General features: G+C 34.4%; 1 protein-coding gene across 2 annotated transcripts in view; it reads left to right on the top strand.

The window, feature by feature from the left end:
* The window catches only part of LOC125056785 (T-box transcription factor TBX20-like), a 40,076-nt gene extending 25,336 nt beyond the window's left edge, over window positions 1-14,740 (top strand). Inside the window, exons 3-7 of one of the 2 annotated variants that reach the window (XM_047660072.1) lie at window positions 2,100-2,373; window positions 2,600-2,764; window positions 13,221-13,297; window positions 13,638-13,712; window positions 13,781-14,740. In XM_047660072.1, coding sequence (XP_047516028.1) covers window positions 2,100-2,373; window positions 2,600-2,764; window positions 13,221-13,297; window positions 13,638-13,712; window positions 13,781-14,210 — 1,021 coding nt within the window. In that variant the 3' untranslated portion in view covers window positions 14,211-14,740. The remainder of the gene's footprint in view (window positions 1-2,099; window positions 2,374-2,599; window positions 2,765-13,220; window positions 13,298-13,637; window positions 13,713-13,780) is intronic. The other variant, XM_047660073.1, reaches the window with a different exon arrangement.
* Window positions 14,741-18,187: the final 3,447 nt, after the last annotated feature.

Raw genomic sequence — 18,187 nt, 5'->3', positions numbered from 1 at the left:
GGATACTTTAAGATATAAACGCATTATGTTAACTGTGAAACAAAGTCAACCCGCAACCACGTTTGTTTTATATAAGAACATTTATATTTTTTTAAATTTCTATCGCTTAAAGTAATGAGATTAATATTATTTTCTTAAATATTATTTATTAAAAAAAAAGCATACTAACCAGACAAATACAGAACACACAACATACTAAAACACAATACATACGCATCAATGACAAGTGTGCACAACATTTAAATGGAAACATTATAATGATAATTATAAATATTATAGATTAATCTTTACACTTTAATTGAAATAAATACAGCTACGATACTAGCACTAGTCTAGAAAGCACATTTTATCCATAGATAAAAAACGTTATTTGAATGTCATAATCAAACAAATCTGGGTGGTCATGAAATTTTTATTCTGTCGGTAGAAACAGCGACTGACAATCATTTATATCTAAAACGTCTCGTCTTACGATTTGTTTCCGTTCCCGCCTCAATGGCTACCATTTTATGTCGATTAGGAGATAGTGTTTCACTCGCTACTGACACCACTTTCTATTACAACAATGAGTTTATTATCATTTTAGAACTCTCTGGTTCTTGTTAACAAATTATTGAAACTTAACATGCGTACTTAATAGAATGGGCAAGCGACGAATAGTTTTATAAAAACATAGAAAGAAAGTCCATTGGTGCCCCGCCGGGGATAGAACCTACGATTCCAGGGATGAGAGTCGTGAAGCCACTAGGCCAACACTGCTCTAATAGTTTTATGGAATCCAAAAATTGATAGGTTGCAAGCCTTTTTGGAAGGTACTCTTTAAGAAGGTGATAAATTTGCAAAAAGCGGATAAAATGCCTAAAACGCTCTAAAACCTAAGTTTTAGCTCTTAAAAGAACAAACTCTTACAAAAGAAAATATAGCACGGCAACGCAAATTCGCAATCGATGGAAGTCATGATGAGATACACTAGTACTTATAATATAGATAAGTCCTGTATTTATAATCTATGTATTAGCTTTGTATGTAATGCCGCTTAAGGCTTACAATAACTTAACACATACATACTGAATAAAGAAATGGTAGTAAATACACTACAATAAATTACACTATTTTTCTGCTTCCATACACAAAAAATAATAACGAGTATAATTTATATGTAATCTACACAAAACTATGTATAAGAAATATAACAGGAAACCGCATAGAATGAGATTTCGACCAACCACAGACAATTTTCCCAAGTAGACAAAAACACAGATAAAAATGTGTACCCATCTATCTTCCTCCAATGGGACGTTAAAGAATGTTAAGAAGGGGAAGGGGACGCAATGTGTAATACAAATACTTTTATTACAAATTATGCTTACAAGAAAATAGTTAAGCTTCTGCGAGGTTTTTTCTTTTTGAAGTCAATTTGAAGTTTCAAACAGATTTTTGAATTTGGAATAATAGCTACGTATGTTTGTCATTAAAATAAAACTAAAAAATTAACATTTTTTATTTTATCTAACATATCAAAGGCATAACTAGAGAGACAGGTGTTCTATCTATAGTAGCTATATTTGTAAGATATATTACAGTACTTAATTTTGTATATATGTTTACTTAAAACCTTTAGGTACAAATTATAATTACTTGCGATAATTGGCGATAACCTAAAAGACGACGACGATTGAACTCAACAACTCGGCCGAGTAATTGTTGTATAATTGCGTTAACGTGAAAATACACGGTTTAATTAAACAAAAGAATGAGAATTTATGCATGAAGAATTGTGTTAAATAAACAACGTTTATGGCGGGGCAATTTGAAATGTTTTTAAAAATGGAACTGATTTTTTTCTGTATCGTATTCATTGTTCTGTGCAATGCCTAGGCCTGAGGTTCGAATAGATAAAGATGTGTATACTACCAGAGCAACATATTTATTATATACGTTGCAGCTAAAATCAGTTCCATTTTTGAATGTCCGCCACTACAATATAACACACTACAGACTACAATACCACTGACAGAATCTTACTTCATCTGTCAACCCGAGTTGCAATGTTCTGCGACAGCTGTTCCATATTTAAATATTGCTTCGTTTTGTCACAGACGCATGTTCCCGACGGTGCGTGTCTCATTCGCGGGATGCCGCGCAGAGGCGCGTTACGGCGTTCTACTAGACGTGGTGCCCGTGGATAGCAAACGCTATCGCTACGCCTACCACCGGTCGTCATGGCTGGTGGCGGGCAAAGCGGATCCTCCCGCGCCAGCGCGTCTTTACCCGCACCCTGACTCTCCCTTCTCGGGCGACCAGCTGCGCAAACAGGTCGTCTCTTTTGAGAAGGTCAAGCTCACTAATAACGAAATGGACAAAAACGGACAGGTAATGATTAAGTTTTATTTTTAAGTATAATATCCTTTTTAATAATAATAACTCATTTATATACGTATTATATTATAGCGATTTTAGTTAGAGTTAGTAACAGCACGGTTTTAGTGCTGTAAACAAAACAAAAATTCCTAAAGTGGGGCATGTAGTACCGTAGTATACTAAATAAAAATCAAGACAGTCTTTTGTTTCACTAACAAAATATTACATTTTGTTTCAGTTGGTGCTGAACTCCATGCACAAATATCAGCCACGTATCCACCTAGTTCTCCGACGGGAGGGCGCGGTGAACGCTCCCATAACAGATCTGGAGCAAGAGGAATTCAAGACATTTATCTTCCCGGAATGCGTATTTACTGCTGTCACAGCTTACCAAAATCAACTTGTAAGTATAATTAAGATTTACTAGACTTACGTACATAAAGCTTAGCAACGTTGCGTTTTTTTTTAATTTACATTTATAATAATAATCTTTATTTCTTCTCTCACATTTACAATATTATTATGATTAAAATAAGATGATAACATTAGGAAGTGTATGTGAGAGACTGGTCTCTGTAACAGGAGACCTGAGTGACAGATAGCCAGCCTCTCCACCACCGGACCGGAACACGTACAATCAGGGCATTGTCATAAGATATAATAGAAGAAAATATTATAGAGGGTAGACTCAAAATTCCAGCAAAACTTGAAGCCAAATCTGTATTGACTTAACACTTGGTCCGTTGATGTTTGGATGGAGGATGGAGTTTATATAAAAACAATAAATAGAGGGTAGATTAAAAAATTTCTTAACGGACCAGCAATTCAACTTTTAAATTAACCTCTTGGTCCGTTGTCGCTTTTACGGATTTTACATCAAACAAATGCTTAAGCACCGTAACAATAATTCTCTTGAAGACTTTTCTTTTTTCTTTCGTCCACAAACATCCAGTGACATAAGAGTAATTAACTATTATTAGATTAGATCAATCGTGATTTGATTTCTAAAATAGATCACAGAACGAATGTTTGTAATTGCTTAGTCTGAGTATCGACACGTATTTCTGTCTCACTAATTGCAACTCGGTGAAAGGTATGTCCAGTGGACAAAGCGACGTGGCACATTTTTGTTTATCGTACGGCCACACGCGGGCGTGCACGTTGACTGACGGACACAAGAAGATCGTCTGTGACGAGTTTGTTGTCACCCAAAATATATCTCATTTCTGTATTTGCTAATGTGTTAAGGTTTCAAATAGTAGAGTCATAGATTTACGACTAAAAGTTTTACGTTTTATCGAATCTCATTAACGATTTCTCCTAATCATCGGATATTATTAATTTAAATTATTTTCTAAATACATCAAACCCGTGAATGTCACGACACATTTGTCTTCCTAAACTATTTATTTATATTAAATTTGATGTCTAATTAAATCATTTTGACATTCGCTCGCACGGTGAAGTAAAATATCGTGAGGAAACCGGCTTGCCTTAGACCCAAAAAGTCGACGTCGTGTGTCAGGCACAAGAGGCTGATTACCTACGTGCCTAATGATCATGAAACAGATGCAGACATCTGAGGCCCAGATCTAAAAACCGCTATCAAAGAACCATCATTTGCGGTGTCAATTCAAAAATAATATTATTAAATTCGACAATAAGTTCCTGTCTTTGTTTTCCCCGGTTAAATGGTGTCTGGTGTTCTAGCTTTCTTTCGCTTAACGCCTCAGTAGCGGGCCGCACATGTCGCCACGAGCAATTAATTCTCTGTCACAAAAGCGTTTGGGCGTCGCGACGCTCATTTTGTTCCTACCGCGCGGTAATTAGGACGTTTTGAGTAGGGAATGCAATCCCGACTCGAGATCGTAAATTCGAGATCCCTCGGGATTAGAAATATCAATCCTGCGGGATCCCGAGATTTTCGGGATCTCGTCATGTTTAAAAAAATTTGAATTTCACATGACTGAATATGATGAAAACTGCTTGTTTGTGATAATATTAAGGTTAATTAAAACAAAATATTGTTTGAAAGAAAACAAAGGCCTTTAGTACTAACTTAATAATTAACAGTTTTACGAACATAAACATAATCAAAACAAAAGTAGATATAATTAAAGGAGATTAAAAAGTAGTAGATTTTGAAAGTTACTTCTTAAAAAAAGTGTATCAAGAGTGCTATCTGATAACCGGCATCTAATGTTCGTTGCGATGTTCCCTGCTGCTGAGAATGCTTTCTCCAACTCAACACTGGTTGGCAACAGCGTGAATAAGCAATTATATTATGTAAACTAAAAAAATCACCCCCTTGTTCCACCACACTCAAAAAAATCCATTTATTTTTGTATTACTGACTCTAATTTGTCTAAGCTAGCGTCTAAAAGTAAAAGGAATTTTAGACGCTCGGAGAGTTTCTTCTAATTCCTCTTGAAGTGATTTATTAGTTTGTGTAGCAGTACATATTTAAATCCTCTGAAATCATAGAAAGTGGCAAGTGATCTTCGTTTAATACTATATATTAATTTCTACTTGTTCCTAATACTCTCTATTAATCTCTATAATATAGTGATTATATTTTTTGATTTCTTTGATTTAGATATTTGCTTGGCAATATTGGAAAGTCTCATTGCCTTTCCATTGCTCCAAATCATCTTGAAAATTATTCGGATTTTTCAGATTTTTATCGAAGAGGCCAACTTTTCTGAGAGAGTAGTTTCTAGATCTTCTAGCTTTCGAATAATGAAACGCAACGTATGTTCTGCACTAACTAAATAAGCATCTCCCAATCCCGTCAATCTCGAACGGGATCTCGTCATATTATGCTTCGAGATTGATCCCGAAAAATTACACGGGATCTCGCGAGATCAGAATCCCGCGGGATCGGGATTGCATTCCCTAGTTTTGAGGTTCATAAAGGAAGCGTTACTTTATATCGACAACGCGGTACATAAATCTTCATTCGTACGTTAATTAGTTACTTCGTTTCTGTAAATTTTTTGTCACAACTCGCAATGCAATCAGATTCCTAATTTTAGCGTTAGGTCATTGAAATGCGTTTAGGAGTCTCTTGTGTGTAGTTCGGGACATTGATTCTAACGTTCCGTGTACAGGCTATTGATAATAACGAGAATAATGGTCTGTGCATATTGGGATCTGTATCTGTGCTTTAAATCTCTCATACAGTACAGATTATTAATGTCAATGTCTATAGATGGCGCAATTTTACATTATCAATTAATAATTCTTTATCAATAATAGAAATCGATTTCAAATTGTATATAACAGGGGGCAAACGGGTACATCACCAGATGTTAATTGATACTCACATGCGTTGCCGCCATTTTAAGAATTGGTACGCTCTTCTTGAAGGACCAATCAATCTTAATTATGCACTAACTCTTTTTATTTTTATGAATACTTAAAGTTATTATAACTAATGTAAATAAAGTCAATTATAAAATTTCTTTTGATAGTTCTGATTACTACAGCTTTAACTTTAGTTTATAAAAATAATTGAAACCTTAAAACGTTAATTTCGGCAGCTTTTGCACACTCCAAATGTTAACTGACATAGCATATTGGAATTCAATAAGGCTACCTCATATCTTTGATCAGGAGCTCCGATTTGGCTGACGTCACACTTCTGACAGCTAAAACATTTGTCGAACCGCCGAGATAGTGTCACTGATAACCCAATCCCTTACAACAATAAGAAAACACTTAATGTGTTTGCACCTGCGTCTCTCGATATATCTTGTGCCCGCATAACTTGATTTATTTATTAAATTTGAATTAAAAGGGTTATTTTTTATATTTACAGTATTTTTTCATATAGCTTAGCGGAAATCTAGCGGCAATCAATAATAAAGTGTTAGTAATATATGTAAATACATTTTTGCCGCGCACCACGTGAAACCAGATACCCACTGAAGTAATTCCGAACCAATTCGACTTCTAGAAAAGAGCGTACCAATTCTTAAAATGCACGCTCTCGTTAGCACTGAGACATTAAGTATGTCCATGGGCGGTGGTATCAGCTAATCAGGTGCGCCTTCTGACCGTTTGCATCCTGTTCTATAATAGAATATTATAACTGGTAAATAATAATTTGTCCAAAAATTCATAATTAAAAATATTTATTTAATAATAAGTTATCGTAAAAACTTAAAGTTGTTATGGAGTACATTATGCGGACTGCGACGCCTTCTATAGAAGTGTTTTGACGGGTTAAAAAAATTATAGGTTCTATATTCACTAATAATCTTAACTGGTTTTTAAATATGATAGTGTAATTATTGTAGACTACTTTTTCATTTAGGGTATTCACTATACCATAATAAATACGCAGGTCTATGATGTCTATGGTAAATAATGTAATAAGGTTTTAGCTCTCTATTAATATACTGACAATATATGCAAACATCGATAGATATAAATATATATTTATTTACAGAAAAATATAATTTAAATCTAATGTAATACACCATACATTTGAAAACGTTGGTTTGTATTAATGTAACAATAGAAGTCTTGTTTAGCGCAACAAATGCATATAAAAATACTTCTTTAACATTATTTGTATGTTGCTTATCGTTAGGCTATCTAACGTAGCGTGACTCTTATAAAAAATCGTAAACTGAATTAATAAAATCACTAAATCGAAGATTTCAGAATAACTCTTTGAGAATTCGATTCACTTCTACTTGTCATAAAAAATCTGTCATTTTACAGTATACAAAATGAAACATCATTATTGGTGCTTTATCATTCCTGGACGTTGATATAAGACAAGATAAGGTATAAAAAATATGAATTGCTTTTTTGTGTGCGCGTGAGACACAGCGTCGCCGCGCCGCGGGGAGGTTTCCCGGGAAAACTCTAACCTGCTCCAGCACACCCACTTGCATTTGTTAACAATCTTTTGTTTGCTCTACTGAGGTGACAATGTTTATTACAATGCAGTTTTTTCAAGCCGATGACTTGTGAATTTGTTATGATTGATTGTTCCGCTGAGGATCGCGGCAACCTGCCGTGATGGATTAAATGTACAAACATATTTACACACTTCATTGTGTGTGCAACGAAAGCAATGGATATTAAGGGACTTTAAATAAAATGAGAAAATGATTTTGCTCTCAAATTATCTTACTATAAAAATAATTCCTTAAGAATAATATAGCTTTAATTTCTCGTATATTATAGTAAATTGTTTTATTTTAATCATAATGTATTATTTATTTCGTACTACTACAGCTAACATACACTATATGCAATAAAAAACAATTATGCTAATTATATAGCCAAAGATGGAATACATATATAAAAATGGTTTAAACATTTACAAAACTTAGAAAGGAATACCTAAGTAAAGATCGCATCTATCTATTTGTTATTCCAAAGAATTAAAAGATAACCACTAACATTTATTAACCTAATGCGATTAAAAGCTACTTAATTGAAATTTATATATCATTTCTCAGTATCAATAATCAATATTCAAAACCCAATCCAAAGCTATTCTCGCATTGAACATCTAAACGGGTTTGAGTCTGACACAATCGAACAATATAAAGGAGTTAGGCAAACACAATTTCAATAACAAAGGGAGCCAAATAAACATATTTCACGGGCCAAAATGGCGGTCAGGTGTCATGAGGTGTCCTTCCCTCCCCGCGCCTACTTCACCCCCGCACATCTCTTCAAATAATCGATTCATTCTTATGAATGTAATACTTTTATATTTGTCAACGCATAACGTCCATAAGATTATAAAGGCTTAAGGTGACAAATACATCGGACCCAACGCACATATTTTAACGTTATTGACAGAATTTGTATAATTTAATAAGGCCCCGGAAAAATTGGTAATTATATTTTTGTATATTAAACCGTAAAAAAATCATGTAGTGTTTCTGGGTTGGTAATTTTTCACGCATTATAACAGGACGATAACACGGAACCCACATAAGTCAAAAATACAAGAAGTCAATGTACTTGCATAAGGGAATTTAAAATAATTTAACGTGAAATTATTTATTGGTCAGTCGTCTCTTTCTGGCGTATAATACTGGTAGGAACTGTGTGAGTGTGATCTCTTTCTTACTTGCCATCGATCACACGAGGTGTGACGTCACGCAGAGCCGTCGTGTGCGGCCGGCTTGAATTTATTGCGTCTGCGCACCCAGCCACCACAGAAGAACTACATTTATTGAACCCTTTAAGCTTTATAATTATTTTCATACCTTTATTAGATTTCTTTACGCCTCCTCCTTTTAATAAATCCTAGCCTCTTCTCGATACTTTAAATTATGACGTGGTTTTTTATTTTTATGCGACCGTGTTCTATAATCCCTGCTATTGTTAACTATGGGTAGTCAAAAGTCAAAGTATGATTGGATAATCTATGATCAATGACAGTACAAAATGCGTGCTGTCAATTTGACACTTATCATTTTTCGAAAGTTTTTCACAAAACATTTTAATGATAATTAATTAAACGGGCTGTGCGTATTGAAATGTGGCAGATAACATACTCGATAATATTCAGAGTATTAAATAATAACTTCGGCCATGAGTGCAAAGTTGATTTCGTACTAACAGTAGGCGCTTTAAAGGAGTTAATCCAGAAATTACGGGACGGTTCTGAAAACAGGACTGTTCGTGTTTGGAGATCTCTAAATGTGGGTTGGTAGAGTGTTAATAAAGATAGCAACAGAGATCGCGGATAATTTATACAACCTACATAGCATATCATTTATTATATCTATTGGAACTGTGCGAGAAAGTTTACAACTTATCGACATGTTGGATGAAGACGATACAATATGAGGTGTCGAATTTAACAGTATTTGTCTAGACAATCTAATAAATATACATTACAAATTGTTCTTATTTAAATAAAAGTATCAACTGCCAAAAATACATTTTTATTACTGATAAACGTAGGCACAAAAGCCACGGGTTAGTCAAGACTTTTCAAATGAGACCATTTTTAAAACTGCGGATATTGGAAACCTAGAAAAACAGAAAACAGTTAAATAGTTAGACCCCTGTTGTACGTTGTAAGTTGTCAAGCTAAACGCGACAAATTTATTGTATGTGAAATTGTTATTAAAAATCTCTTCCAAATATTTTTCATTTATCTTGTTTCGTAATTCGTTCCTAATACTAAAGCTAAATGTGTATTAAATATGAATAGTTCTGCGAGCTATCAATGCCACATAACTCGTAATTCTTGCGCACTTGCAAAATAATAAAGCATTGCTTTTCTCGAAAATCCCGTTTACAACTCCCACAGCTGTTGGCCATTTAGAATTTATTGTTTTCGCCATATACTGCGTTACGTCTTACTGAAAATTTATTTTAATACACACTAATCATTCAAATATTATACATCAGCTTTATGTGACAATTATTATAGTATATTTTCTATAATACTTCATATAAAAACATTGAAAAATATTTTTATTTCGCGAAATCCTGGAAACTGATTTACAAGACTAAATATAATACATGACATTGTAGCTTAAATTATACATAGTGTTACTAGATAGTTTATACAAATATAATTAATTTATAAATAAAAATTAATCGCAAAATATGTTGCCAAGCGCAAAACACGAAGACGGGTGGAACAATTCGAGTAATTTTTATTTATTTCTTGAACTCTGAGGAAGGTTTTTTACCGAGAGGATTTTTTTTTTTGGATAAAAAAAACTTAACCATTTATTCAGCATAGCAAAATGTTTAATATGTTGGTATGAAGCTACCAAAAAGGTAGGCTTAGTAAAACAATACAAGACGAAACAAAGTTCGAGGCAGCTAGTTGTAATTAAACTGATTTTTAAAATCTTTTGAAAATGTTATTCAGATCGTAAATAAACATCATAATCATTCTTAACTATTACTTACACTATTCGAATCAGACAATTGTTTTTTAGATACGTTGCTCGGAATTTTGTAACAACTTTGAGTCTTAAATTAGAATTTTTACACCCCTATTAGTGCTGCAGCAATATATTATAGCTAAGGACACACAGATTGAAACAAGTAAAATGTGCATCGTTCATCACGGCTGTGTATCAGTCAATGGCGGTGTGGAGCTATGACATTTATTTATTCCTCGGAATACTCCCGTTTATCCTCACCGCATTCCCTTACATGACAGGCGACAAACATTTTTGTATCTTGACATAATTATAACGACTGTACGCTTAATTAAAACGAGATTGTGACGGGTTTAACTGTCTTATTTGATTTTACTGTAACTGTTAAAAATGTATTCATGTTTATACATTTGTATACTAACTTTAGCACCCAAGAAAAAGTTTGTTTTTATCTAAAAGAGATTAATTGTTCATCTATTTTCGAGATGACATAAAAGAAATGAGTTGAGAATGACGTACACGAGCGGTAGGTAACGTAAGTTCGGCTATGTTCTTTGAGACCGAACAACGTCTATGAAGAGAGAACGTTCAGGTATTTGCTACCACGATTAATAAATGGACTAACCGATCAGTTATTAGATAGCCTTACATTAAGCAACATAAAAAGAAAGTTCGAGAACATTTTATATGCATTTGTCGCGCTCCTAAACAAAACTGCTATTGTTACATTCATACAAACCACACTTTCTAATGTAATTTTTCAGATTATTCTCTCGAATAAATAAATAAAAAAATATGATGAACCGGTAACAGTTTCAATATATTAGTAATATATTCTAAATAATGAGTCTACTTATAAAAATTCACATGAGCTGCGCCAGTTTCCCTCTTTTCAAGTTTTTTTGTTTCCCGCGCGAGAATAATGTCATTAAGACGCCTTTAATGTTGTCAGTGAACAGGCATGCCGCCCAAGGCGACCGTTTGTTGATACTTAAATTAGGTTGTTTTGACACGCCTCGTCCTTATGTTTGTACTAAATCTAATAAATGTCGGTAGCGGATCCATTACTGCGTTTGTTCTTGATACGTTTGTTAAATTTCTTTGTTTTTCTTTAATAATAGGAATTGAATAAAGTTGTAGTCATTACCAAACCGGTACTCTGGTCATAAAAAGTCGACATAAATATGCGTGTTGCTTGCGCACTCATTCTGTCACTGTGAGGCGCGAAGGTATTGTAGTCAATCGAACGCTAGGTGGGTGTGCAAGTGTAAGTAGCTTATGACCCTCGACATCTCTTGCTTCCCAATTTGACGAACACCGTGTCCCTCGGACAATTGCCTGCTCATTGTTGTCACATGACAAGGCATATGACCTCGTTGGAGTCTAGGCGGAACTACAAACCCCATTTCTCTATTTATTAATCAATAAGGAAACAAGATATATACAAGTTATAATTATAGAAGTGTCCTTCAAGTGTTTCACAGATTACAAGTAATATAAATAACTTTAATAAAATAATACACGAAAATGTAAACAACAATTTTGAGTAGGTACCTACATATTATCTAATGTATTTAGTAGTAATCATAATAATCAAATATACAGTGTTTACAATTTTCTTAACCTACATAGTGATAATAAAAATAATTAAAAAATAAAAAACTAATTAAAAAAGTTTGGTCCCTGTGGCAGTGTACCTTCAACGCGGGCAGCATTTCCTCGCTGTATTGCGATACTTATTCCTTAAGCGAGGAAAGCACCAGCTCTGGGGTCACCGGTACTCTCTACCGGTATTATCTAATTAGTTTATTACTTTTATCGGGAAAAATGTAAGATTAACTTTGATGCGACAAACAAATATTTCAACGGATATTACAAAATTAATTTACAAAAAATTATAAGTGGTGGTGAAATTGCGACATTCGTTTGGATTTGTAGAACACGAAAAGCGTTAAAGATTAGTAAATAGCTGAACCAATCAAGCTAGACAGATCACTCGGCAGATAATTACTGACTCGTCAGCAGTGGCTCGCGTGGAACCCGCTGAAAGATTGACACACGCGAGATGTGTATTCGATGACTTGTTTATTGCGAATACGTTGCGTCAATCTTGCACTATGCCAATTGGATCAGTCCTACCTGGTGCGTCTGGCATGCCTGCTATACACTGGTATGTTAGTGTAAGAACTTCTAAGAAGTAGTTGAGATGGTAACGCGTGTGATGAAAGCAAAAATATCTCGGTGAGTCAGTGTGTGAGACAGAAATCAATGCCATACTAATGTATTCAAATATTTAATCCAGCATTGCAATGCCTTTGAGGATATTTGTCGTAACTCGTAAATATTACTCACAAATTGTGCGGACCGCAGCGGGAGCGCGGACGCAGCGAGGGGGCGATTTCTCATGTCACTTGAGCAACGCCAACATTTTTTAACACCTTGGACTCTATTTAAATCAAACAAATTCTTTATGAGGATGATAGCGTATTTTAATTGGGTTTATATTTACTTGAGTATATATTTGGGTGTGGCAGAGAAAGAATGAAAGCAGAAATAAATGCTGTGGAAAGCGTTAAAATTGCGTGATAGGATAAGTAATAGTGACGTGAGGACTGTGGGTTAAAAGAGGACGTAGTGGCAAGGATGGGAAAGGAAATGCTTAGGTGATTTGGCCATGTAGGACGGAAGAAGAATATGAAAACGGGTTGGTAGGCCTTTTCGCAAATACCTTGACCTAAGCCAGGAGTTACTAGGGAAGAGACAAACCCATAACCTAGAAGCATGCATGGTGAATGTCATGAAAGGGGATGAAGCGAGAGAGCTATACGTGGACCGAAGCAAGAGAAAATCCTTGTTCTCTACCTATTTTGGAAAAAAGCCGTGATAATTTAAATGACTAATAGTTTATTATTTTTTTGATTAAATACGGATATAACATCTAACATGTTATATAAATCAACTTCTTTGTTTCAGATCACGAAGCTTAAGATTGACAGTAATCCGTTTGCAAAGGGATTCCGCGACTCATCTCGTCTTACGGAATTCGAAAGGTATTACGAATTACTTTTTGTCAATGAAATTGATTCCTACGCGCGAATACTGTGTGTAAACAGAACTGAATATCTTAGATTTCACAATCTTCCTTGTATCTCCATACCAAAATTCGTCTAAGTCAGTAACATAAGCATAATAATTTTTTGCTCTGAAATTAGAATAGTAGACCGACACTGATTGATGTATCTACGTGTACAATTACGACTTCTACTGAATTTATTCGATGCAAATGATCTCTCATGTTATAATTTTCCTAACGGCCCGTATTTTCTAGAACTCCGCAATTTGTCTCTTACACGCAAATTAACGTTTTATTTTTTATTTTCCTTTGTTGAGATTCTATATCACCGGAGAGCACGAAAGACCGCCAACATTCTCTGACGATGCGCGTTTCGGCGCTTCGAATTATAGGTAGATACTTTAATTTATTACGAAGACTTGACGTGTTAGAATTTTTAATTAAATTGTAATCTTTTCAGGGAGACAATGGAATCCATGCTGGCGGAGCAACATTATTTGCGGTCGCCGCTTCGGCCGTTCGACTTGGATCAGCATAATAACAACTTGACGTTGGAAGAGAAAGCAATTTTGGCAGCGCGGTCGCAGCTCTTCCTTCGGGCTGCGTATCCACTGTATGGGGTGCCAGCTGCCGCTCTATGGGGACAGTGGGCTTGTTTAGCCCCACAACTCCTGGCTCAGCAACATTTAGCGTCGGGATCGGGGCTTCAATTGCCGCGACCGGTCTATCCGGGTGGAGTCCCGGCGCCTCTTTCTCAACACCGGTTCTCGCCATATCCACCTCGAAGGTCGTCTCCGGGGTCCTCTCCTGACTCTCTGCGGGACCCAAGCCCACACCCGCATCCATCACATACGCCACACACACCGCACCCGCCGCATAGTCCCACTTAAGACACGGCTTTTGACGGAGTTATACTTGTATTTTATTCAGATAATAATTAGTTTAGCAGAAATCGTTGTCGCAAGCACAACAGCTTCTAGGAAAGTAAATGTTTTATCTATAAAGAATAAAGTTTATAGATTTTATTTTCATTCCAGTAGGCATACATCATAAAAAGATTCGTAAGCCACTTATGTAATATATTGTAATATAATATTTAAATGTTATATAAGACTGTAATTATTGTTGTAATAATGTTCCTAATAATTTTCTGTAGAAATATGTATTTATCACATTCTTAGTTAAGGACACGGAGTTGTGTGGGATTGGTGTTAAAAATTAATGAATCACAAAAGTTTATGTGCAATACAACAATAGCTTAGGTGTTAGTTTAGTATTAATGTAAGGTATCTATGTAAAAATCATGAAAATACCACCTAAATTACGATACATAGATGTCTCCTTGTAGGGAAATGGTAGATAAAATAGTTATTATAAATAATATATTAATAACATTGGAAATTAAATGTTTGTTAACATATTTGTTACTTGTTTTATTTTCCCTGATTCTAGAATAAGAACCGATTATATTAATCGAAATTGAATAAGAAAAATGCATTAAATAATAAATTGAATATTTTGGACTTATTAATAATTATACATATTATAAAGAAACCTCTAGTAAAAAACTAAAAATGGCTCTAAGTGACTTAGACCATTACGTGTAGGTACCTAAGTCACAAATTATTCAAAAGGACCCGAAAGTAAAAAGTTTCCTATTGAAATTCAGTAACTTTAAGTCTATTCGTGAAAATATAATGGACAGAGCATCTAATATATTAGTATAAAAGTTTGCATAGATAATACTTTAAATACAATTATTCTGACCAAGTCACAGCGAGAACCCGTGATTGTCATAACCGGTTGTAAATACGGAATGTTGTCACTAGATGGCGCTAGTATATCTAAACACAACGACGCAATACAACAATTTGCGTATTTAATAAAACATAATATATACAATCTTTAATTATTATAATAAACTGTAAATATTTATGTAAGTCTGTATCAAGTTTACTTAGTCACGTAGAACACAAATTACTTATCATTTACCAATTCATTTCTATAAGATAATTCCTGTAACCTACACAATTTTTGAAAACCCGTGTTTCTTTAAAGAGCAGGTTAATATCAAAATGGTGGTACTAATATTCATTATCTATACAGGCAGGGGACTATATTAGCCCATAGACAAGAGCGCTCTTCCATAACTCCCAAACTTCATTAGGATTGTGATCTGTGCATCACACGTTTAAACACCGCGAAATTCCTAAATTCTGCCACCATTAAAATGTTTTCATAAAAATATAGCATACTATATACGGCCCAGTATGCTAATGATGTTAATAAGACTCCGATAATTGAAATAGCGTGACAGATTGAGGATTTATAAGGAGCGTCACGCGTCCAATTATGTAAAACTATAATGTTATCTCGGAAAACAACACCCCAACTATTCAATTAAAATGAAACTGCGTCATTCGAGTCACATAGAAGGGTCGTCCTACGAATTAGCCCGGCGCGTGGCTACATTACTGGGACAAATTCCGTGTCCCGAGGGCCTTGGGGATGCAATGCTAATCTAATCTGGATTGTAGCTAATAAATGTCCCGCGGGTTGCACAAATTTATTGCTTGTAAAACTGTTTCCAATCGTAGAAATTGTTCGGATGACGCCGTACTTTCGACATGGTCTGATTGAATTTGCCATTTCGCTGGTTTTCTCATTTCGATTTGACGCCGCAGTTTTATTTGTGATCTAATATTCAATTTTACTAGATGGCTCCGTGTTTAAGTTAGACTTATGAAAAAAAAATGTGTAATTTACGTTAAAATAATTTTAATTAGATAATGTTATGTTCTAGTATTATAATACAACTGAAGAGATTAATTAATTGTAATTATATTGTATATAATGTCACCGAGACACCGTGGTTAACGCACATACTTAATCACGCTGAGGTTCCGAGTTCAAAAAATACTTATTCCCAGTTACCTACTAAAAACTAGTTACTAGAACTTCTCTCTCCATCCATGCTATGTTATAGTATTTACAATAAGTTTACGATTACCAAAAATATACCGGAAATATTATCACAGATTATTTTAAAAAATAAAACAAACTTCCGTTTATGGTTATACTACAATTTATGAATTGAAGTCTTTGTGTAGATACGCTATGGTCACGTGTCCAAATTTAAGTAAAGATACTTAAAAATATTACAAAAAGTGTAATATTTAATTACTCGGTGGGTTTTCGTTATAGTGTTTAAAATAGAAAACAGGTAAGTGGCTTATGGCAACCTTAAACAAGGCATTATAAGGTTTCTCGTACATGGATCAGATCGCACGTAAAGCCCTCTTATTGGCCACTCGGCTCCTAATCCCCATTTAACTGGGGTGCTGGGATCGAGGAGACGTGCCCTGAATATTATTTGATTTTTTTTTACATTTACGCTGTTTCTCCACAATCGTTAGGCATAATTCTATCCAGAAATACTGAACGTAATGTATTTTTATACCAACATTCTTTGTAAGGAACTGTATCCTAAGAAACTTTGGATACAATTCCTTACAAAGAATGTAAGGAACAAAGAAACTTTGGATACAGTTTCCAATTAGACTGAGGACATGCCAGATTCTTTGCGTTAATAAAAAAATGAGTTCACTGCTGGCACTTAAACGCAAGATCTTATACATGTGAACGCTTAGAAGTGCTACCGATTCACCTTTTTTTAATAAAACAGGGGAAAGGGCAGGAGTCTCATCTGATGTGAATGCCAGAGGGCTCGCGAGTGCGTAGCCGACTTACAAAATAATTAGAATTGTATACATTCAATTCGATTCAAAGTTTATTGAAGAGAAAAATTATATCCATAAACTCAAAAAACATTAACTTAACGACACAACCGCTAAGACGGTTTTTATGTTTGTGTAGATACTAAACGTGCGAATAAAATTTTATCACTCGCAGGTAGGTGTCTAGTACATAGGGAAGTTACTTCACATTTCGCGAGAACTGCAAATGTACGTAATAAATTCACGTTTATCACCCCAAATGTGTATGACGAGATGGATCGCTTTAGATTCGAGATGGATATTAGTATATTTTATACGTACTACTATATATTTAACGTGCTAGTATTATTATATATTGTAACTAGTCTCTAATTTCAAAAATGTTAACCTATGTAATCTTATATATAAAATTCTCGTGTCACAAAGTTAGTTACCATACTCCTCCGAAACGGTTTGACCGATTTTTATCAAATTTTATATGCATATTCAGTAGGTCTAAGAAACGGCTACTATCTATCTTTCAACCCCTTAAGTGATAAGGGGTGTCAACTCAATTTTTTTTTAATCTTTAGAATTTTTTTGTCGTTTTTATTTTTTATGATACAGCATACAAAAATAGATACAACCCCTAATTTTAACCCCTCTACGATCAACCCTAATTTTTTATTATTGTAGATTGAACTAAAATAATTTTTCCTAGAAATAATATAGGTACATGGCAAAATAAAATTGTTTGCCGGGTCAGCTAGTAAATGTATAATATTTGAATAGTTTATTTTTATTTTATTTTATTTTAAACTTGACGGTTTTTAATTTATAAAACAAATCAAGCGAAGATGACCTATCCTGTCACGTCCAAGCGCCCAAATGGAAAGTAAATCTTTTGTTTCACCACGCAGCGACCCGTGCCGTCGTAATTACGTTAGGTGATCACGCCAATGTCCTCTAAGCCTATCTACCTTTATGTTTATATGAAAAAAGTTAATGTTGGGTTGTGTACGCTTCAAAACCTCTAAAAGTTCTGCACCGATCGAGCTGAAATTTTAGCATGATATATTCGCATTTTTTTTTCTTTTTTTTCTTTTTTTTTCGACAAGTATTGCAAAACTTATATGAAATGTTATCTTTGT

Source organism: Pieris napi, chromosome 15, assembly GCF_905475465.1.
Source record: "Pieris napi chromosome 15, ilPieNapi1.2, whole genome shotgun sequence".
In the NCBI taxonomy this organism is placed as follows: Eukaryota; Metazoa; Arthropoda; class Insecta; order Lepidoptera; family Pieridae; genus Pieris; species Pieris napi.
Note: the sequence above shows the minus strand (reverse complement) of the source record. Positions and strands in the feature narration are given on the sequence as shown.